Raw genomic sequence first — 22,236 nt, 5'->3', positions numbered from 1 at the left:
TGCATCTTATCCCTGTTTGCTTCAACCCCAAAGGAAGCAAAGAGAGGCCGAAAGAAAGACCCCACTCCCACAGACAAGCCTCCTGCTATGCTTTGAATGACGGGCCGAAATTCAACAGGTGCAGCTCCCCCCTGCCTCTTCATGCTGGGGGATTAAAAAAAAGAAAGCCAGTTGTATTATTGGCACCTTTCATCCAGCCGCCAGAGAAAAGATGGCAACCGCTGGTTTTTGTGAGAGGGAAGGGCTCTATAAGAAGGTTAAAGAAGGCTTCTGAGCATGGATGTGCACAGTTCCATGTCTGAAGAGTCGTGAGACAGGAAGCTCTCTAGGCATCCTTTGAATTTCTCATAATTCCTCAGAGCAGGGTGTGCCAACCTCTTTTGAGCCAGTGGGTACATGTGGAATTTTTGAGAAAGTGGTGTGGGTGCCAGTCACAAAATGGCTGCCATGGGAGTACAGTGGTACCTTGGGTTAAGAACTTAATTTGTTCTGGAGGTCCGTTCTTAACCTGAAACTGTTCTTAACCTGAGGTACCACTTTAGTTAATGGGGCCTTCTGCTGCCGCCACACGATTTCTGTTCTCATCCTGAAGCAAAGTTCTTAACCCGAGGTACTATTTCTGGGTTAGAAGAGTCTGTAACCTGAAGTGTCTGTAACCTGAAGTGTCTGTAACTGTGTGGCATAATGGCTGACATTTTTAAAAAAACAACACAGAAAAAGAGGCAGGCCCTCAAAATGGTGTGGGGATTCCCGCTCCCCAAGACATTTTCCAGGCACCACAAGAGGTGGTTGCAACCATGGGCACCACGTTGGTGACCGGTAGCCTCACTTGGTGCTAATCCAGCCTAACCCAGCCCACGAGGCCTACTGAATGGAGCAAACTTGATGGCATTCATGAAGCTGTTTGGCTCTTTGGAAGCTGCTTGTAAGGATTGTTGTGACAGGAGGGATAAGTCCCGGTGAGACTTTGGCTCCTGGAGAGATAAGGGAAACACTGTGCTTGATAAGAGGCCATGAGGAATAGTGTCAGGAAGCACAATAGCAGGAGAAACCGCAATATGTTTGCTTCTGTTTTGAGAAGCGGCAGATACGATGATGAAACATGTTTATATGCCCGGTATGACTAACAGCATGCTGTGAGGATGTCATTATTTATCCTGGGAAATTCTGATCATGCACAGAGGGTGAAGAAGCCGTAGCTATCTATCTTGTGGGTGGGATTCAACTGCATACTGGCAAATTTAGGTTGCACAATTAAAGCGGACGTGGTGCACGTGTAACAAACCAACTTCCAAAACATACACACACTCCATACCTTTTGTGGCAAGTAAAGTGAGGGGGAAATACACAGGAAAGTGTGGGATCACAGCCGCTTGATGCAACATTGTATAGCCTTCCTTGCAAACAAATCAGAATGAAATAATAAACAGCAGCTGCCACCTCCCCACATAATTTGTGCAGACAATTCAGGGTGAATGCTCAAGACCCTTGTCCTCTCTCAGATCATTATAAAGAATGATACATCTAGACTTTTAGCTACTTTCCCCTGTTTTGATACCCATGAGACTCAAAGGGTGTACAATCTTCATCCCTGTATAGAAAAATAGTTGTACATGCATGAGTTCTTTTCCCTTGTAATGTTCGATGCGTGCAATATCTGTGTACATGATAACTGAGCTGTGCAAATAAAAAAGTGTACAGTCTTTCACCAAACACTTGAACAGGTGCAAGCTTGCACCTGTTTCCAGTGTAATGTGTGAACATGCTCAGCTTCACTGCACTTCCTCCTATTCCCCCATCTGCTTTCCCCCTTTTCTTTATTTCTTTGGCCACAATCTCACCATACATTTCAAGCGCTATGATACTGTCATGAACTGGGGGGGTGACAGGGAGGAGGAAGAAGATCCTGGCAAGGGGTGTAGCCGGGGACTGGGACACCATGGAGCAAACTGGGGGTGGGGAAGGAGAGGTTGGTGTAGGAAGCGCTCACAGAGTGATGGCGAATGACGAGGGGATGGGGGTCAGTGCACAGGAACCAGAGCAGCAGGACTCATCACCAGAGCCAGAGGGCCCCTGTCTCTACAAACATGGCGGGTGTGAAATAATAATAATAATAATAATAATAATAATAATAATAATAATAATAATACAAACATGGTGGGTTCTGAGGCGTAGGGAGAAGTGGGCAAGGTGCTCCAGGAAGCTGAGGCAGGCAAGGGCCAACAGGCCAGCTTTCTAGCTGGCCAGGTGAGGCTCTGGGAGGAGGTGTGTGAATCCTTGGCTGAAGTAGGCTTGGACAGGTGAGGTTCACCTGCCTCATTGAGCTCATATGCTGCAGTCCATCAGCATGCGAAGTATAAAAGGGCAGCAGAGCCAAGGTGCTGTGTCTCCTTAGCTCTCCATGTTGATGGTCTTTCACTGGAAGGTAGCTGGACATCTATGGGATTGGGCTTCAGAGCTGACTCTGGACTGTATCCTGATGGCTGGACTTTGGACTTGGCTGCTTGGATTGACCCTGACCTTTGGACTTCACTTGTGTGGCTTGACCTTCAGACTTTGAACTTTGGACTTGGCCTACTAACTTGCTGCCAGGTAGGCCAGGGGTTCAGGACAGGACTTTAAACCCTTTATGGCTTCCTGCAAAGACTCCTGGAAACTGCAGTTTGTCAAGGATGCTGAAAGTCGTTGGGAGTCTCCTATTGACCTCATGGAGCTACAATTCCCAGAGTTCCCTGTGAATTCATTGTTAAATCCCTCTAGGAACCGTAGCTTTGTGAAGGTTTATCTAGGTAGGGTTGCCATATGTCCTCTTTTTCTAGGGCACGTCCTCTTTTTCATGGGTAGAGTCGTCATAGTGATCCATAGTTAAAAGTAGAAGTTGGCAAATGTGTCCTCTTTTCTGTTCTTCAAAATAAGCTTTGTGAGTCCTTCCTATTTAAATCTCTGCTATTCTTTTATATGTCTCTCTGAATGTTTTTTGTTTTTTGCAGAGGTGATACCTCTCATTCAGATTTTTCCTCACTTGGTCATGGATTAAGAACTCATAATCCATGGTGTTTATCATAGAATAGAATTGTAGAATTGAAGGGATCCTGAGAGTCATCTAGTCGAACCCCCTGCAATGCAGGAATCTTTTGCCCAATGTGGAATTCAAACCCACAACCCTGAGTTTAAGAGTCCCATGCTCTGCCAGCTGAGCTGTGTTGGGCTTCCTCTCCCTCTGACACCCTAGAAGGCCTTGGTCCCTTTGCCTCTATTGACCTCTGCCTGAACTGGCTGCCTTTTGGTCTCTAGTGCACGTGAGCTTTCCCTCCCCATCCACTTCTTCTCTCTGTGGTTTTCCTGTCCAGATAATGCAGATCCTCTTTTCTCCTTCCAAATCAGTTTTTACTGAATCCAGGAATTTCTGAAGCAAGCAGAGGTTGACAAATCCTAGCTGTCTTCAGTGACCAACCAAATATCTGTGGTTACCGGAACCCTCCTTTCCCCAATGGGGCTCCACACATTTGAAATGGAAGTGCAAAGTTAGGGCAAGTTCTCTCCAGCTCTAGCTTGTACAGTAGCTGGGTAGTTCTGCTCCTTAAGGTCAGTGTTTTTTTTCCCAAAAGGCAAAATGGGGCACCCTGACGTCAACGTTTCACAAAATGAGGTGTATGTATTGCCCTGAGCAGTCCAAACATCTTCCGAAATCCCGAGGGGCTCCCTTGGAGGCTGCCCCCCCCACCTATGTGAAGAACCTTTTTGGAGATTTGTCATGGAACTAAGGACACAGAGAACTCCTTATCTGGGCTGGCATCCAACAATCGGGTTTATGCAGGAAGTGGCGGGGCTGGTGGGTGATCGGAATTCAATGCGGTGCTTTATAGCTGAAGGCATATTTCATTTACTGGTTCCACTGGGTCGTTGGACGTAGCCCAGGATCTTTGAATGACGCAAAAGGGATATTCTAAAGCAAACAAACACATTCTTTGCCAGAGCTGTGTATAAATTCCATAAGACAAAACCGGGGAGAAAAATGTTGCATCCATCCTATAAAGTTGGCATGGTTTGCTCTGGCATAATTTATTCTTCCTGTCGTGAGGGTTGTTATTATTACTATTTTTAAGGCATGTGAAGAAGCGTTCTGTCAGGTCAGCCTGCTTGAGCTTCTAGCTTAGAATTGCCCTCTGCTATACAGACTGGCAGTGGTGGTTTTTCGGGGAGATGTGTTTTACACGGGGTTGGCACCAGATTTGGGGGGAGCCCATGGCAGCATCCCAGGTCTTACTTGGACCAGAAACCTATAATTTCAGAAAATTTCATATATCTGTGGGCCAGGGTCTTACATTTTGGATAACTTAAAATGGCAGTCAGCCACTGTGGATGGGAGCTGAGCTACAACACCCACTGCCAAAGAGCATCCCCCAGGGGCCAGGCCAGGAGGGCACAGCTGGATCAGGCTGACTTGGGGTCTTTCCAAGAACGTGGGGCCTTGTCCTACCTGGCTGGCTGCTGGCACTGGGCCTGCTCTTACAGCCCCTGCCATAACCTGATGCTTTAACTGAAGATGCTGCGGAAAGAATTGGGACCCGCACTGAAAAGCATATGCTCTTCAACTGAGCTATGGTCCTTCTTCAAAAGTTCCCTCCTGGCAGTGCTGGGACCTGTATCTCCTGTTCGTCTCTCTGTCCCTGTCCACTGGGATGAAGCTTGCAGGCTGCTCAAGCCACAGCAATCTGCCCTCGTGAACTTCCTCCCCTGAATTCCACCAAGTCCTGCCCAGCCACTTTCAGTCCAGCTATGCAACTTATAACCTAGTATGTACACACCAACAGCGCCCGGTTTCTTGAAAATCATTATCCTGGGGTGTTGTGGGTTTTTTTGCCTAGGGTTAGGCGGGCAGTTTAATATTTTGTTAGTGTGAGCTACTAAACTCCTGGTCCTTTGGGATTTAGCTGCCCCTACCTCGCCATCAGTGTTTCCAGAGTGGGAAGTGGTTGCACAATCTCCCTAGTGTCCAAAAAATGCTTGTGTATGAAATGCTGTGTGTATGCTGCACATGCAGCAGATGGTGAGGCATGTTTTCCATGCTTCTGGTATATCAGAGATAAGGAACCTATCATCCCTGCCCCATCCTGGGAGTTGTAATTTACCCATTAACAGAACTATGAGTCCCAGCACCCTTAAAATGCAATTCCCAGGATTCCTTTTGCGTGTGTGGTGGTGGAGAATGTGCTTTAAATGTATGGTGTGTATGCAGGTGTAGTCCAAAAACTGGAGGACAACAGGATTCCCAGCCTCCTCTTGGCTTTTATATTGGTTTGTTGTTGTTTATATGCAAGTTTCTGGTTTTATCTACACGCACATAGAGACATTGCTGAAATGAGTTCTGTTCCCTGCCAAATACTGTATTTGCTCAGAACTGCATGTCTCCACGCACAGGGACAGCTGTTCCCTGCCAGTTTTCTACACAGGCAGCACACACTTCTGCAGTTTTGGAAACTGTTTTCACTGTATTTTGGCACTTGTTTATATAGACCCTGAAGTTGACAGTGGGCCCAAAGCTCTGTAACACAGCCGCGCCGTAGTGAAATACTGCTCACTTCACTTCCACTTAAACGGCGGAGAAAGTTGTTGAAAAATGCTGAAGTGTTCTGGCTTCCAGTTTGGTACATCACCACCTAAGTTGGATTCGTTAAGTCAGTACAGTATTTAGGAAGAAGTGTCTGTGTGCTTGTTTATGGGGGTGGTTCAGCTTCTAGGCCAGGGTGGTCCACATTGCCTCCTTTGGCAGCCAAGACCACAAAAAAGACTGGGACAAAAATTGCAGACGGAAGCCTGCAAGCTGGGGGTCGCTTCTCTTCTGAGCTGCTGCTGCCGCTGTCAGGGCTGCTTCGCCTGCCTCGTGACTGTTTGCTCGCTGCCTTTTTTAGTCAGCGCCTCGCTTGCCTGCCTCAGTGGCAGCAACAGTGCCTATCACGATGGAACATGGAGGGATTTTCCACATTAAGTTAATTGTTGCACCTGCTGGATGCACTTTTCAGCAGAGATAACCGCTGTGTGTGCAGTTCTTCTCTTGCCCTTGGTCCCCTCTGCGGAGTTATCATGTTTTCTCTGAAAGGCTTCAGAGGCACAGGACTCTCTGCAAGCCCCATGCTCTGGACATGACAGCCTCGGCCCCTCGACCTCGACGCACAGGGCTATTTATTAGGCAGTGAGGGAAAGGCACCCTTGGCAGGCCCAAGAAGGCCTCTGACAGAAACAAACTTCTTTTGGGCCTAGGGGCACATTTGAAAGTCACACACCCACAGATTTCGCAACAGAGCACCTGCCCACCCCCCAAGCCTATCCTGTTAACTCTAATAAAATGCTTCTTTCAAGCCTAATTTCAGCATCGTAAGAGGACGGTGTTGGCCACAGGGGAGGCATCTGTGTGCATGGATGCAGCCACGAGCCCTTCCCTGGCCACCCCTTCCATATACCGTTCGAATGCTTGCTTCCATAGGTTCGGGAAATAAAAGCAACCTGACAGAAGTTTATTACGTGAGCTCTATTCCCTACCGTGGCAGAGAAAAGTCACAATGACTGGGCTTCCTACTAAAAATAGTTTAATTTAACAATATTCACATAATTAGGCTGCAGCTATATAAATATATCCACATATATAATTAATATAAAAATAACACATACAGTAGAAACTAAAGGGTCAAGAGCCCTGAAGAGAACAGCTTTCTCAAAACCAGAGTTTGCACAGAAAGAGGCCTCTTTCTCCCCATAACTGGAGAAAAGGGTGGGGTCAGAAGGGCTATTAAGGGTTAACAAGATACCATGAAATAGGTAATGGTTTCTCCCTCAAGATAATTCTTTGAGAGAACTAACTCGGCACTGAGGAACCAATGGGGGGAAAAATAATCATTATTACATTTATAGCCTCCAAGGAGCTCAAGGTGGCCTATAGGGCTCTGCCCCTCCTCACTTCACCCTCACAATAACCCTGTTAGGGCCTGAGTAAGGGATTTGAACTACACACAGCCTCTTTCAATGTGTCTCACTGTCCAGTAGAAAGGTGTTCAGATTGAAAGGGAATAATGCCACAAAAAGCCTTGCTCATAAGGACTCCATCTTAATCACCTTTCCCCACCTCCGTTCTGCACCTTTAACAACTGTGATGGGAATAACTGCAGTAGGTTCATGCTTCTCCTGTTAGCAATCTACAGGCCTACAGGCTTTCTTTATCTTGTTGAATTTCTAAATGCGCCACACAGAGGATAAGAAAAGGCACATAGGCTATATTGGCTTTCCACTGCCTTTGAGCATCATGTTTCTTAGTGTTCAGTGTTACAGGGAGGGGGAAAATTGGAACCAGATACCCTGGGGTGGAAGCGCCATCTCTCTTGTCTCACAATGAACAAAAGCATTAAGGCCCTGCCAAAAGGCGGAAGAGCCAATGCTGCTCCTCTGCAAACATTTTCTCCTTTCATATTCTGGATATTATTATTTTTTTAAGACAAGAAGGAGAATATGAAGGAGATAGGCAAGATGGAGGCAGTTCAGCGTTGCTTTGCTGGGACAGCTACATGAGAAAAGCATTCCTCACAAGGGAAGGGCGTTTCATTCCTTCAGCCTTCCCGTGGGTAGAGAGAAAAAGTTTACTACTCTCCTAACTTCCCCTCACCAACACAAAAACAGAAGCCAACTGGGATGGTACAAACAACACCACACAATTTCCCCTCAGAGCGAGGGGACAGGGTATCTGTCAGCCAGGAGGGACAGGTCCTTTACGCAACGGAGGACCCAATCCCGGTAGAGATGGCAAACGCTGTAGCCGGAAAATTTCATGAAAAAGGAGCTGCCAAGTCCCGGCGGCTCAGCCGGCGTCGCTGCAGCAGGTACGAGACCCATGGAGGCCATGATGGATGCAAGGTGGTTCGACAGACCAAGGCACTGCAGGCGCGACAACGTGAGCTGGTGGTGCAGCTCACTGGCATCGGAGTTCATCACCTCCTGTTGGCTTTTGACGGCAGACAGGAAGTCTGGCAAATTGGAGAAGGCCGTGACGTTCTGCTGCAGGCGTTCGGCGTCGCTAAGGTCCAGCCAGGCGCTGGGGGGAAGGGATGGCGACGGCAGGCCTGGGAAGGGCTCGATGGGAGGGTTGAAACCGGCATTTGTGAAGGGTTCGTCCTGAATAGACATCTGAGAAATGAAAAGACACGCAAGACGGTCAGAGCTCTTAAGCCTTGACGTTCGGGTTCCTGGATTCTGTACCCCACCCTTTCTCCAAGGTACCGGCAGATGAGACAATCGCATTTTGTCTTCACAAACGCCCTTTTGTAACGTTGTTGTTTGGCTGAGATATTCGGTGGCTAGGCCAAGGTCACTCGCTGAGCTACAGGGAAATCGCAAACCAGGAGATGATCTAAGTAGGTGGGGATGGGGGAAGAGGAGGCAATTCAAACGCAACGTGCCTCTGATCACGGGCCAAGTTACTGCAGCTAGGCTGTCCGCACCTGCGTCAGCCCCTATCCTGTGCTCAGAGTTAAGGCAAACCAGTATCATTTTACACACAAGGCTAGTCAGATCGGAGGAGAGCCAGTGCGGCCTCATGTTTAGAGCGTCAGACTAGGACCTGGGAGATCAGGTTTCAAATCCTTGCTGGGATTCAGGAAAAAGGCTGGCTGTCTTTCCATGCATAGCTGGCTTTATTGTAGCCACATTTTTGCACCAAGGGATCTCAAAGTAACTTACACAAGCTCATGGGGTGACCTGGGGCCAGCCACTGCCCCTTAGCCTAACCTACCTCTCACAGGGTTGGTGAAAAAGGTGAGATATAAAAGCAATCAATCAATATTGAAGTAAAAGGACATGGCTGTCTTCGGCTCATTAATTTCAGTGCTTAGCTGAACACACACACACCTTCCTGGCCTCCAAGTATATGTTCATTTCTCTCAGGTTCTGAGAACTCACATAGTCTGCTAGCAGCTGTTTTGCGCCATCCTGCATGTTGATGGCCAGGTTGTATGCATTTTTGATCCCAAGTGCGATTTCTTGCTGGGAGAGAGATGGTGGTGATGACGAAAGGTGGCTTGGCAAGTCCACTGTAGACAAAAAGCAAGCAGAAAGTTAAGATGGTGCGTTGGGCAAGCTCACAGCCCATAGTAAACCTCAAGGGGGGCCTCTGCAGATGCTTGTGAGGGGAGAGGGCTGGAAAAGACGAAAGAGGCAAACTGGTTTCCCCCAGAGTGTAACCCCCAACAGACACAGGCAAGGTCCCAAAGAACCATGCAACAAGCAGTGTGCACCCAGGGGACCTTTGGGGTTTTCTAGAAAGTAGCAATGACACCTCTCACACCTTATTTATTACCTGTACACACCCCAATTTTCCTCCAAGGATCCTTCCTCCCTTTATGCTACCTGTGAGGTAGGTTAGACCAAGAGACAGCAACTGGCCCAAAGTTACCTAGAGAGCTTCATGTCTGAGGGGGGACCTCCAGGTCTTGGAGTCCAACACTCTAAACAATGGCTCCCTATTCTATACTGGCATGCTAAATCACTTTGGGAGAGGGCAAATAGGGCAGTGTGTGTGTTCAGAGTCACAACTCCCCACCACTGGAAATGCCTGAAGTTGGCTGGGATCCAAAAAACTACAACTCCCCATATTGGAACTCCTCCCCCCCCCCCGCTCAGCGCTCAGGAGTCGAATGGGACTGAAAACAGTCTTAAATATAATATTTATGGGCCACCTTGGTTAGGAAGCTCTCAAGACAACTTTCAAAACCACAGAACAAAACTCAACAAAATCATAAATATATGGCTTTTGTGTTCGCCTCTAAAAGATCAGACAGAGAATGTTTTTAAAAACTCGAGTACGCCAAGCATAGTTATATGTGCAAAAAAGTGCAAAACTTCTAGAACGTTGCAATATCCCCCTTTTAAAACATTGCTATGGGTATGTGGTGGGCCAGATTCCCCCATAATTCCTGGATTTAGTAAAAGAAAGAATTAATCAAGGTGCGATTAAACTTTGCCAAACACAGAAACCCCTGGATTTGGTTATGCAGAGCTAGCTGGATGGGCCATTAGCAGGAGACAAAAGCCAGTACTGTAATGACCCATCAAGGAAACCCATCAATGCAGGCAAAGGGGAGCGGGGGGGGGGGGGGGCCTTCTTGTTGGGTGCTTGTGGGCAGAGGCAAATGCCAGGTTTAGGGTTTCAACTTTGAATGATGGAGGTCCTTCGAGTGGGTTGGCAGCAAGAAGAAGGAGAAGGAGGGGCTGGGAATGACAGGCTGGAACTAAGAGGCACAGAGGACAGACTTTTTGCTGTCCTTTGACTCCAATGCTGCCCTTAAGGGGGAGGCCAGACCCTCACAGGATGTGAATGCTCTGTAATCCCTCCATGTAGGTACAGGTTGAATATATGTGTAATAAATCCATACATCATAAAGACATCACAGTCTCTGCCATGCCCAGTTTCTGAAAGAAACATGAGCAAGCGTCTGGAACCCTGGGAATCTCACACTGCTGGGAAATGGTGTGTGTGTGTGTGTGTGTGTGTGTGTGTGTGTGTGTGTGTGTGGCACGTTCTTCTACTTTGGTTATCACTCATAGCCAAGTAAGATTGTCTTCCATGAATACAGTTTTAACAGTGAGTCCTTAAGTGACTGTGGAGGCCAATTCTGGAACCACACGTAATAGTATATTGAAGAGTGAAGAGCTTTCCCATTAAACTGCATTTCACTTAGGCACACCAGCAGTCTTCACAGATGATGGAATGAATGGACCTGCAGTTTTGTATTTTGTTTTTTTTTTATAATAATGTTTTTATTTGCTTTTTTCCAAGGTCAGATACATCGTCAGTTATTCAACAAAGGCAGTTTTACAGAAAGAAAAGGAAAAAGGTTATAAGCAAAAAAGAGATCTTACTTTACAAAACAATTTTTCATGATCTACTGGACTTCCCCACATCTTCCATCCCCTGCATCTTTTTCAATAAAATAAAGTTACAGCAAATTAATACCTTGTTTCCTGTGTTTTGTACTTTCCTCAATTGTATATTAGGTTTAGGGGAAATATTGTTAGTTCACAATTCCAACAGTCCTCAATATAGAAACTTTACCCTAGACTTTAGTCATTTCATCATCAGAACTTAAATTCAGCAATATCAAAAATTTGAAATCTGAAGCTTGTTGTCTAAAAACTTAACAAATTCTCAACATTCACATAACTTATAATGTTTTTGTAAATAGTCCTTAAATTTTTTCCAGTCCTCTTCCACTGCCTCTTCTCCCAGGTCTCGGATTCTGCCAGTCATTTCGGCCAGTTCCATATAGTCCATCAGCTGCGTATGCCACTCTTCCAGCGTGGGTAGCTCCTGTACCTTCCAATATTTAGCCAATAGAATTCTTGCTGCTGTAGTTGCATATAAAAAGAAAGTTCTATCCTTCTTTGTCACTCTCTGGCCCACAATGCCCAGGAGAAAGGCCTCTGGTTTCTTAGTAAAGGTATACTTAAATACCTTTTTCAACTCATTATAAACCATTTCCCAGAATGCCTTCACCTTCGGGCATGTCCACCAGAGGTGAAAGAACGTTCCTTCAGCTTCCTTACACTTCCAACACCTTTTATCAGACAAATGGTAAATCTTTGCAAGTTTGACTGGGGTCATGTACCACCTATATATCATTTTCATAATGTTTTCTTTCAAGGCACTACATGCCGTGAATTTCATATCGGTGTTCCATAACCTTTCCCAGTCTTCAAACATGATGTTGTAACCAATGTCTTGAGCCCATTTAATCATAGCTGATTTAACTAACTCATCTTGTGTATTCCATTTAAGCAGCAAGTTATACATTCTTGAGAGCACTTTCGTCTTAGGTTCAAGTAGTTCTGTCTCTAATTTTGATTTTTCCACCTGGAAACCAATCTTTTTATCTTTTTTAAACATCTCTTGAATTTGGGCATAGAGAAACCAGTCTCGCACCTTGTCCTTTATTTTTTCTAAACTCTGCAGCTTCCAATTATCTCCAACTTTTTCTATTATCTCACAATATTTAGCCCAACCACTCTCCATGTTAAGTACTTTGGTGGTCTTCGCCTCCGTTGGTGACAACCACCTCGGTGTCTTATTTTCAAATAAGTCCTTGTATCTAGTCCAGACATTAAACAAAGCTTTCCTGACAATATGGCTCTTGAACAATTTATGTACCTTTACCTTGTCGTACCACAAATATGCATGCCATCCAAAAGCATTGTTAAACCCTTCCAGATCTAGGACATCAGTGTTTTCTAGTAGAAACCAATCCTTCAGCCAGCAGAAGGATGCTGCCTCATAGTATAACCTTAAGTCCGGCAGGGCAAACCCCCCTCTTTCTTTAGCATCTGTTAGTATTTTAAGTTTTATCCGGGGCCTTTTGCCCTGCCAGACAAATTTCGTAATGTCCTTCTGCCACTTTCCAAAACACTCCACTCTATCCACGATCTGCAGGGTTTGAAACAAGAATAACATCTTTGGCAATACATTCATCTTTACAGCTGCAATTCTTCCCGACAAGGTAAGTTTTAGTCTTGACCAGATTTCTAAATCCTTTTTAATTTCAATCCAGCATTTTTCATAATTATCTTTGAATAAGTTCAAATTTTTCCCGGTCAAATTCACCCCCAGGTATTTCACTTTTTTAGCCACATTTAACTCCGTTTCTTTCTGAAACTCATCTATTTCTAAAGAAGTCAGATTTTTCGCCAAAACCTTTGTTTTTTGTTTGTTCAACTTGAATCCTGCCACCTGACCAAACTCATAAATTAATTCTAAAGCTCTTTTAGTACTAGCTTCTGGCTCCTGTAGTGTTAAAACCAAATCATCTGCAAAGGCCTTCAACTTATATTGTTTACCTCCGACCTGTATTCCTTGTACCTCCCGATCCTTTCTAATCAAGTTCAGCAGTACCTCCAGGACCGAGATAAATAGCAGGGGTGATAGGGGGCACCCCTGTCGTGTTCCTTTTTCAATTCTGAACTCTTCTGTCACCACATTATTCACTATCAATTTAGCTTTTTGCTCTGAATAGATTGCTTCTATACCATTTTGAAACGCCCCTCCCACTCCCATCCCTTCCAAATTTCTCTTCATAAATTTCCAAGATATATTGTCAAAGGCCTTCTCTGCATCTATAAAAATTAATACAGCTCTTGTGTTCAAATTTGTCTGTAGTAGCTCCAGAACATCTATAATGTTCCTAGTGTTGTCAGACAGATGTCTACCAGGGAGAAAGCCTGCTTGGTCTTTATGAATTACTTCATTCAGAACTTTTTTAAATCTACTTGCCAGAATGTCAGCAAAAATTTTGTAATCCACATTCAGGAGTGAAATAGGACGATAATTCTTGAGTTGAGTCTTTTCAGATTCCAATTTTGGTATCAAAGTGATGAATGCTTCTTTCCACGATTCCGGAGCCCCCTTCCCCTCCATAATTTGGTTACACACCTCCACTAATGGTTGAATCAAATAATCTTTTAAAACCTTGTAATATTTGGAGGTGAGTCCATCTGGGCCTGGGGATTTCCCCAATTGCATGTTCTGAATGGCACTTTCTATTTCCTGCTGTGTTATTCTGTAATTCAGGGTTGTTTGTTTATCTTGGGATAATTTTTTCAATCCGTTACTTTTTAAAAATTGAATAATCTCCTCCTCCGCCTGTGGACCTTGAGTAAACAGTTTTTTGAAATATCTCTGGAAACACTTTCTAATTTCTTCTGGTTTCTGAATACTTTCTCCATCAACCTCCAAGTTGGTAATAGAATTCAATTTGTGTCTCTTTTTCAGCTGCCATGCTAATAATTTTCCACATTTGTTTGCTGATTCAAAAGATCTTTGTTTCATTTGTTTAATTTTCCATTCTACTTCTTGGTTTATCAATTTGGCATATTGTGCTTGATGGAACTTAATTTCTCTTAACACTTCTTTTGACTTTGGGTTAAGTCTAAGTCTTTTTTCACCCTCTCGTATCTTCTCTAAAATCTTATCTCTTTTCCCATTCCAGAGTTTTTTCTTAATAGAATTTTGTTGAATCAGAAACCCCCTCATTACAGCTTTGCTTGCGTCCCAGATTGTTCTCTTGTCCACCGGGGTATTCATATTGATTTCAAAATAATCCTTCAACGTTTTTTGGGCCTTCTTCACAATCTCCTGATCTCTGAACAAAGTGTCATTCATTCTCCATCTGAAGGATCCAGCTGGCACAAGTCTCAGATCCATTTTCAATGCGTTATGGTCGGAGCAGGTTTTAGGGCAGATCTCTATTTTTTTTGTCTTAGGGGCCAGCCCTCTAGTTATCCAAATTTGGTCAATTCTTGTCCATGATAGGTGAGCCTCAGAAAAGAAAGTCCCTTCTTTACCTAGTGGGTTTTTGGTCCTCCAAATGTCGATCAAGTCCATATTGTCTGTCAGTTCAAAAAAAGATTTAGGTAGTCTGCCATCTTTAGTCAAATTTTGGTTTTGTGACTTATCCATATGTGTAGAGACGACTCCATTCATATCTCCCATCAAAATGATGTTAGTGTAGTCTATATGATCCAACATTATCTCATGCAGCTTTTTGTAAAATTCCGCTTTCCCCTCATTTGGTGCATATACTCCTACTATCAAAAATTTTTCTCCTTGTGTTTGGATTTCAATCGCCAAAATTCTTCCTTGTTCATCTTTAAATATCAACTTTGGTGCTAGGTTCTCTTTTGCATAAATCACTACTCCTCTTTTCTTAACTTTGTCTGAGGAAACAAATTCTTGGCCTAATTTTTTGTTAATTAAAACTCTCCTATGGAGCCTAGTCACATGTGTTTCTTGTAGGCATATGATGTCCAATTGTTCCTTTCTCAATATGTGAAAAATCTTTTTCCTTTTCTCAGGGGAATTTGCACCATGAATGTTCCAACTAAATAGCTGCAGAGACATCTTGAATCAAATTGTTAGCCAGTAGGAGTGTCTTTCTTGCTGTCAAGATCTGGAGGTATTGCACCAGGCGGAGGTGGTGGCCAGGCACCTGCTACTCCTTTCCGAAGGTCCTCCCCGTAGTCGTTCAAAAATTTTTCTTGGTCTTCTGCTGATCTAATTCTCACTTTTTTCCCTTTAATGCTGAAGGATAGTCCTTGAGGGAATTCCCACCTATAAGGGATTGTGTTGTTTCTCAGTAGGCTTGCGAGGTCTTTATATGCAATTCTTAAATCCAACAGCTGTTTCGGAATGTCTCTGAAGATTTCTGCAGTTCTTCCCTGAATCACCAATGTATTTTTAAAATGAAGGCCGAGTATGTTATCTTTTTCTTGCTTAGATCTCAAAATGACCAAGCAATCTCTTGGTTTGTCCTTCTTTGCTACTCTTCCCAGCCTGAAGGCGGTGACAATTTTAAAGTCCTTGTCTTCTGCGATACCCCAGAACTTTGATATTTCTGCCGTCAGGTAGCTGATCAAATCTTCTTTCTCAAGTTCTGGTATATTCCTAATCCTAAGGTTGCTTTCCCGGTTTTTCAATTCTGCCATGGACAGGTAGGCTTGCTGTTCATTAAGCTGTCTGCTCAGTGGTCTTACTTCTCCTCTTACTTCCTCTATCCTCTTTTTATTTTGGTCTGCCTTTAAATTTGCTTCTTCGGCTAATTTACGATTTTCTGCTGTTGTTGCCTGCAAATTTCCAATGGCCTCTAAATTTTTAGAAACTTGGTCAGTCAATTTGTTGATTGTGGCTGTCACCTGATCAAACTTAGAGGCCTGCTCATCTGCCTTTTTATTTAACGCTGCCAGCTGTTCCAAAATTTCCTTAGATACAGGATCTAGTCCTCCTGCAGCCATGTCCCGAAAAGCTGGCTGTTTAATTTCTCCTTCTTGCAGACCTGTAACTATTGGAACTGATGATCTGCGAGGCTGCACCGGCAAGGTTGTTTGTATTAGCTCAGATTGTTTTGCTTTTTTGGCAGCTCTTGTTTTTGCGGCTCCACTCATTCCACAGCTGTCCATGTAGCAAGGTCAAATTGTAAATCCCATGGGAAAGACAAACCGAAAGGTAAACATCCAGGCAGAAGCTTTACAAAAAACCCTGCAGTTCCCAGAGACTATATATTCCACAATCCAGTAGGGGGAGCTCCCCAAAAGTTAAGAGAAAAAAAAAGGTGAAAAGTTTCCACCATTAAATTCCCCTCTTTAAAAGTTCCAAAAAGTTCCAAAAGTTAAAGAAAAACCGAAAACCAAGGGGTAGAACCTTCAAAAGTTCATTTAAACTAGCAGAGAGTACGTGTTCTTTACAGTGGTGCATGCACAGTTCCTTATTTGTAACCACAAAAGTAGCCCCAAAGTAACTTTAAAGTCTTATATACAGTTACCGCAGTCTGATGATTTTTGTATCCAGACAGCCCGAGAGCTGTTTTGAAACTTTGTAATCCACACAAAAGAGAAAGGAAGAGGTTGCTGCCTATATCCTCTTGTAAAAAAGAAATTCTCAACTTTTCTTAACTTTCCATGCACTTTAATTCGAATTTGCAAGGTGTACTCCAACTTCTTAAAAGTCCCTCTCAGCGCTTCAGATTTATAGCTCTTTGCTTGGTGTTTAAACAGAGCCGGAAGACGGACTTCCTTTTTAACGTCTCCCGCTTTCAGCCAAATTTCAGAAATTTAGAGTCCCAAATCTCAAAAACCTTACTCACGAGTAAGTTGATTCCAATCGAATGTTCAAGGAAGAAAGGTCAGCGCTCATCAGCAGCAGCCGCGCGGCTTCACTCCCGCGGAAAGAGCGATGAACTCACAGCACCGCTACCCCCTCCACGTTCCGGAGCCCCTTACGGGGTCCCTTCTTCGTTTCCGAGGTCGCTCTTGGTGCCCGCCGAGTCCCACGACCACAGGCTCACTCTACCTGTGGTTTTTCTTAACGGGTCTCCGCTTTGCCGTAGCGGACGACCCTTTTCCGCGGAGCCCCTCTTCACAGCGCGAAGAGGACCGCCATTGCTGTTTCGCGCCGCCTCCGGAAGTCCTGCAGTTTTGTATTTTGGAGTCTGTACCTAAGGGCGAAACCTTTTAGCTGACCTACTTTGCAAGGGTACTTTAAGGGCAAGTGATATGCAAATGGATTTTTAAGTACTGTATACATACACACACAAATACAAATATACAAAGGAGAGACTTAAACAAAAATAGCACTCCCATATCAGATTTCTGACCCAGGTTACCAGAGGCAAAGTCCACACCACTTTCCTCTGAGTGGGAAAACCACAGCATCAACTTATCTACACACATCACAGACAGCTCAAGGGCTTCCTGCCTGTCCTTATCAGGCACACTCCACCCTTCTCACTGAGACAATTTGTATGCACAGATTATTAACAGCACATCTAATCCTTCTAAGAATTTCCTCAATTAAACGAGATTTTCTTCAACCAAGCAATTTGGTCTCCCCACCCTCTCATGCAGCAATCACAGACATCTTGGGTAAGGGTGGAGTAGCTTAGTGGGTAGAGCGTCTGCTTTGCATACAGAAGGTCAAAGGTTCAACCTGGTATCTCCAGGTAGGGCTTGCAAAAGCTCCTGCCTGAAACCTGGGGGAAGGACAGGTGCCAGTCAGAGTAGACAGCTGAAGGAAGCAGTGCCCTGTGTTTCTATCTTGGAAGAAGCTGAGAGGTGGGGAGGACAACCCAGGAGTTATGTGTGGGAAGGAACTGCAGGGAACCCCACAGAGGGGCTCCCTGGAAATAGAGGAGTGTGTGACCAATTTCTAGAAGACATTTCACAGTCCACAGGAGGGCAACAGCTTTTATTTCCAGACATTTTAAAATGCATTTTAATTCCTGGCATTGTGAGGCTAGTCCCAAAAGAGTGTGCAAGCTTTAGAGTTCCCCAGAGCTCTTCATCAGGCTAGGTGCTAAGCCTTGTGGGGGCAGAGGAGGAGAGAGAAGCTGACTTGGCGTCGAAGCCATAAAATCTGAGCGTAGGAAGAGGCACCAGACTTAATTAGTTATGAGGCTCTTTCTGGGTGCTAGTTTCAGGTTACACATAGGGATGAAGAAATGGTGGGATGGGCGATTCCCCCAGTTTTGAAAAGGGGGAAAAATACATCGAGTGATTATTACCCAAGTCTACCTGCTGCCTTAAGCAAAGCAGCAACTTCCCAGGCTCTTGGATTTCCAAGTTAGAAAAAGGAAACTAAGATGTCTAAAAGGCTGAAGCATTTTCTCTATGAGGGCAGGATGGAGAGTTTGGGGGCCTGGGGCTCGTGTGGTGTAGTGGTTAGAGCTTTGGACTACGACCTGGCAGACCAGGGTCCCAATCCCCATTCTGGGTGATCTTGGGCCAAGTCACTCGCTCTCGGCCTCAGCTACCTCACAGAGTTGTTTTGAGGATGAAACAGGCAGGATGAGAACTATGTATGTCCCTTTGAACTCCTAGGAGGATTCAAGAAACAGATGAAATGATAAAATAAAATAGCTTGGGTGAGGAGAGTTGCAGAGGCTTAAGCTTTTAAAATAAGCCTCTACTATGTCTCTCTTTCTCCCATGAACTAAATGGAACCTCTTGTGTTCAGGGATAATAATAATCAGATGCTAGGATTGTGCTAAAGAACAGGGAGGGCAAATTCTTTCCTGCTGCACTTGGGGGCTTCCTGGGGATATATGGTTGGCTGCTATTGCTAAATAGAATACTAGACAATATGGCATTGGGGGCTGTGCACATACCTAACATTTAAAGCACATTATTTGCACCAAAGTATCTGTCGTCCGGGACAAGGGTGACGCTGTGGGTTAAACCACAGAGCCTAGGACTTGCTGATCAGAAGGTCGGCGGTTCAAATCCCTGCAACGGGGTGAGCTCCCGTTGCTCAGTCCCTGCTCCTGCCAACCTAGCAGTTCAAAAGCACGCCAAAGTGCAAGTAGATAAGTAGGTACCACTCCGGCAGGAAGGTAAACGGCGTTTCTGTGCGCTGCTCTGGTTCGCCAGAAGTGGCTTAGTCGTGCTGGCCACATGACCCAGAAGCTGTACGCCGGCTCCCTCGGCCAGTAAAGTGAGATGAGCGCTGCAACCCCAGAGTCAGTCACTACTGGACCTAATGGTCGGGGGTCCCTTTACCTTTTTATCTGTAGTCCACCCTCGCAGAGCTACCATTCCCAGTACCCTTAACAAACTTGTCAGGTGTTTGACATGTAGCATGGCCTGTATGCAGTCTTGGAAGTCAAGAGAGATCTTTGCCATCCGCAGCTGCGATCCTTCAAGGGGGGAATGCCAAGAATAGCACCCAGCCATCTTAAGTGCAAAGCCCACACTGGCACTCCATGGCCAGGCACAGCAGTCCCCCAAGAAGAGAAATTTCTTTCTGAGTGAATGTTTAACTTTGGCCTCAGGTACTGCAGCGGGAGATATGCGCAAAGATGTATATCTCTCATTCATTGCTCTCCAGGAAGGCAGGGAAGGTGAAAAGGAAATTGCTCAGGTTTTACAATTCTGGCTTGGACAGGAAAGATTAGAAAGGGAAAGTGGAGAGTGGAATCAGCTTAACCCTTTACCACCTGGTATGGAAAGAGGTGAGCAAATGGGCCGCCTGTCCCAACCACCCAGCAGCCTGCCTTCCGCTACCAACTTTTGACATAAGAGACACATCTGAAGTACAGTATTACTTAACCATGTTTTATGAGCTTCTTCCCCATAATGAACACCCAAGAACATGTCTCCACAACTTGGGAAATTTGGTCAACTGAATGCAGCCACTCAGCCGTCGGCCTAAACCTGGCAGAGGGGGAAACAAACCTTTAAAATAATGTTCGAGTTAACGCCACCCTTTTTGTGGTATAACTAACCGCCAGGTTGCTAGTCCACATGACCAAGTGAAATCATGTTAGGATCCGGCCTAAGTTCCCCACTCTCTAGTCCCAACGCAGAACCTTCCCCCCTCCCCTTTTCAGGGCTTATGTTGGTGGGCTCAGCTGGCTGGGTCCTGCTCCACCGAGTTGAGTGGGGTTAGCGTCTCCGGCTGGTGTAAGCCCTGGAAAGGGGGTTTCCAGGGGTTGTGGCATAGGCAGGACCCAAAAAGAGGACTTAGGCCAGATCCTAAAGCCAGCCAGCTCAGCGTTTTGACTTGTGAACCTGGCATAAATTAAGCCAGCAAAAACACCATTTAAAGATTTGTGCTCCTTCCAGAACAGAGTTTGGATTTGGCGTCCTTTACCCTGAGTTAATTTTCCACCAGCTTCTTCTGTAGAGCATTGCCCTGCTAATGGGAAAATCTGAACCAAAGACTTGTCTTATTCATAGCAGCCAGATGCTCTAGACTCATTCATGCAGATGCCAAGATGTTTGAACGTGTGTACACTGCGCAAGTTCAAACAAAAGTTGGCCCTGATGATTCTCCCCGATAAAAACTTCCTTTCTCTTACCAGCCTGGGTCAGCCGAAGTCAAGGCAGAACTACCATTCAATTACCGTATTCATTTTATTACACAAAAAGTCACGGAATTCTTAACTACATTAGATTAACTGTTTTTCAGGCAGGTTTCTTCCGCATTTAAAACCTGTGAGACAGGTAGTAGTTCATTTTCTCTCTCTCAAGTGGGCTCACGGGAGAGATTTACCAGTTGAATCCCTGCCCGTTAAACAGCTGTTAAAAGGCACAGAAGACCTGGTTTTAAAAACAAGGAAAAAGCCTGCTTCACAAGAGGATAGCTGAAGTTAGGTTAAAATAATAATAAAGGTTAAAATAATATAAAATAATAATAAATAATAATAAAGCTCCAGACATTTTTTAAAAATAAAAAAATCAGGAGGGGACAGTCAATTTTTCCTACCCACTCCTTCTCCTAGGAGCTCCTGCAGGATTTCTTCCCTCATCCCAAGTCGGGATTCCCCATTTCCTTTTTGCCACTGCTTTTTTTCCTGGGGGTGCGCAGAACATTTTGCGAATCTTTGTACTTTTGCACATTTACTGTATTTATTTTTCCCAACCTGAACGATAAAATGGTGATTTTCTTGAGTCAAAATGAGAGTACCCCTAAACATTTTTAGAGAAAAAAAGAGCTCCTTTTTTTTACCAACTTATCCGGGCATATAGACAAACAACACCAGCCTGATCGGCAGATAAAAGCTTTAAAAAGAATATGGCAATGATTCTTGCATAACGTCTCCAAACGAAGCTGCCTTGAAGGGGGGCAGCTCTCTGCATCTCTGCCCCCATCGCTGCCTGCGAACTCTGACTTCTACTTGCAAACTTTGCAAACTTCCAGAGCAAGAACTCGATCGAGCCATTCTCCTTTTTGCTGGGGGTGGGAGAAGGGATTTACAGGACTTGCGGCAAGATTTACCTCTACACGCCCCCAACACCCTTTCCCAAGTTTCCTGGCAATTTCCCCCTACCTGAAAGCACCTCCATTCTTGCAGCAGCGCCTTCGGAGCCTCGGATCACCTCCACTTGTTGCACCTTCGTCGCGGCGCGCTTCTTATAGGACTCCGGTTTCCTCCCCCCACCCCCCACCCCGCGCCGCCTCCCTCGTCCTATCCCGGGATCGCGGATTCCAGGAGGCTGAGATCACACATGCCTCCGTTCCCGGAACAAGGAATCTAATCTCCTCTCCCTTTTCACCCCCCGCCCCGACCTCCACGAAACTTGGCGCTGACCAGCAGCTCGTCCGCGGGAGTAGCTGAGCGCGGGCAGATCAAGGGGCAGGCGAGAGGGCACGGCCCGCGGGCCGCATGCCTCCCTCCGCCCCCTTCTCCTTGGGATACCGATGAATGGCCGTCCACTTGCCCCCGGGCCAAAAGTCAGCTCGTGGGACTTAAAGGGGCCGCGGTTACATTTTTTTGATTTTTGGGCTAGGGTGGGAAGATCAGAGAGAGGAAGCTGCAGACCCTATGATTTAATTCAACTCCATCCAAATATTTCTGTCTTCAAGGATTTTCCAGAGCCAATCCAAACATGAAAAGCAGCCAAGTTAAAAAATCCGGTGCATTAAATGATTACAAAACAGCAGGTCAGTAAAGAGAGGGGGAAAAAAAGACAGCAACATAGGAGAAGCTGAATTATGAGGAGTTTGGAGGAACTGGAAAGCATGGATTCATTTTATTTAGGAAAAATCCATTCAGGGGTGGAATTCAGCCCCCCCGGGATTTTTAAGTGTGGGTCGTTATTATAATATTGGGGGGTCTCAGAATTAAGTGTTATTTTTAAACAAACAAACAAATTTGTTTAAAATTAGCAGAAAACAATTTTGGGACCTATGCAATTTCTTCTTCTGGGCCATCC

At 45.2% G+C, this 22,236-nt stretch overlaps 1 protein-coding gene across 3 annotated transcripts; it reads right to left on the bottom strand.

The window, feature by feature from the left end:
- Positions 1-7,357: 7,357 nt before the first annotated feature.
- On the bottom strand, positions 7,358-22,065 carry CTF1 (cardiotrophin 1). Of its 3 annotated transcripts, XM_081883687.1 has the most exons (4): positions 21,351-22,065; positions 17,416-17,699; positions 8,893-9,074; positions 7,358-8,172 (listed from the first exon to the last, which is right to left on the bottom strand). In XM_081883687.1, the coding sequence occupies exons 3-4, from the start codon at positions 8,977-8,979 to the stop codon at positions 7,711-7,713; spliced, it is 549 nt and encodes a 182-aa protein (XP_081739813.1). In that variant the 5' UTR covers positions 8,980-9,074; positions 17,416-17,699; positions 21,351-22,065; the 3' UTR covers positions 7,358-7,710. The 3 variants fall into 3 exon arrangements, with proteins under 3 accessions (XP_081739813.1, XP_081739811.1, XP_081739812.1); XM_081883685.1 differs by lacking the exon at positions 17,416-17,699 and having other exon boundaries at positions 21,351-22,059; XM_081883686.1 differs by lacking the exon at positions 17,416-17,699 and having other exon boundaries at positions 8,944-9,074; positions 21,351-21,999.
- Between the last annotated feature and the right edge of the window lie 171 nt (positions 22,066-22,236).

Source organism: Podarcis melisellensis (assembly GCF_964234715.1).
Source record: "Podarcis melisellensis genome assembly, chromosome: 13".
Taxonomy (NCBI): Eukaryota; Metazoa; Chordata; class Lepidosauria; order Squamata; family Lacertidae; genus Podarcis; species Podarcis melisellensis.
The sequence above is the reverse complement of the archived record's forward strand: the minus strand, read 5'-3'. Positions and strand labels throughout refer to the sequence as shown.

Coding starts and splice junctions, on each gene's coding strand:
- CTF1 (XM_081883685.1), bottom strand. Junction 8,173..8,892: donor TATACTTGGAGGCCAGGAAG/GTGTGTGTGTGT, acceptor TTCATTTCTCAG/ATGTCTATTCAGGACGAACC.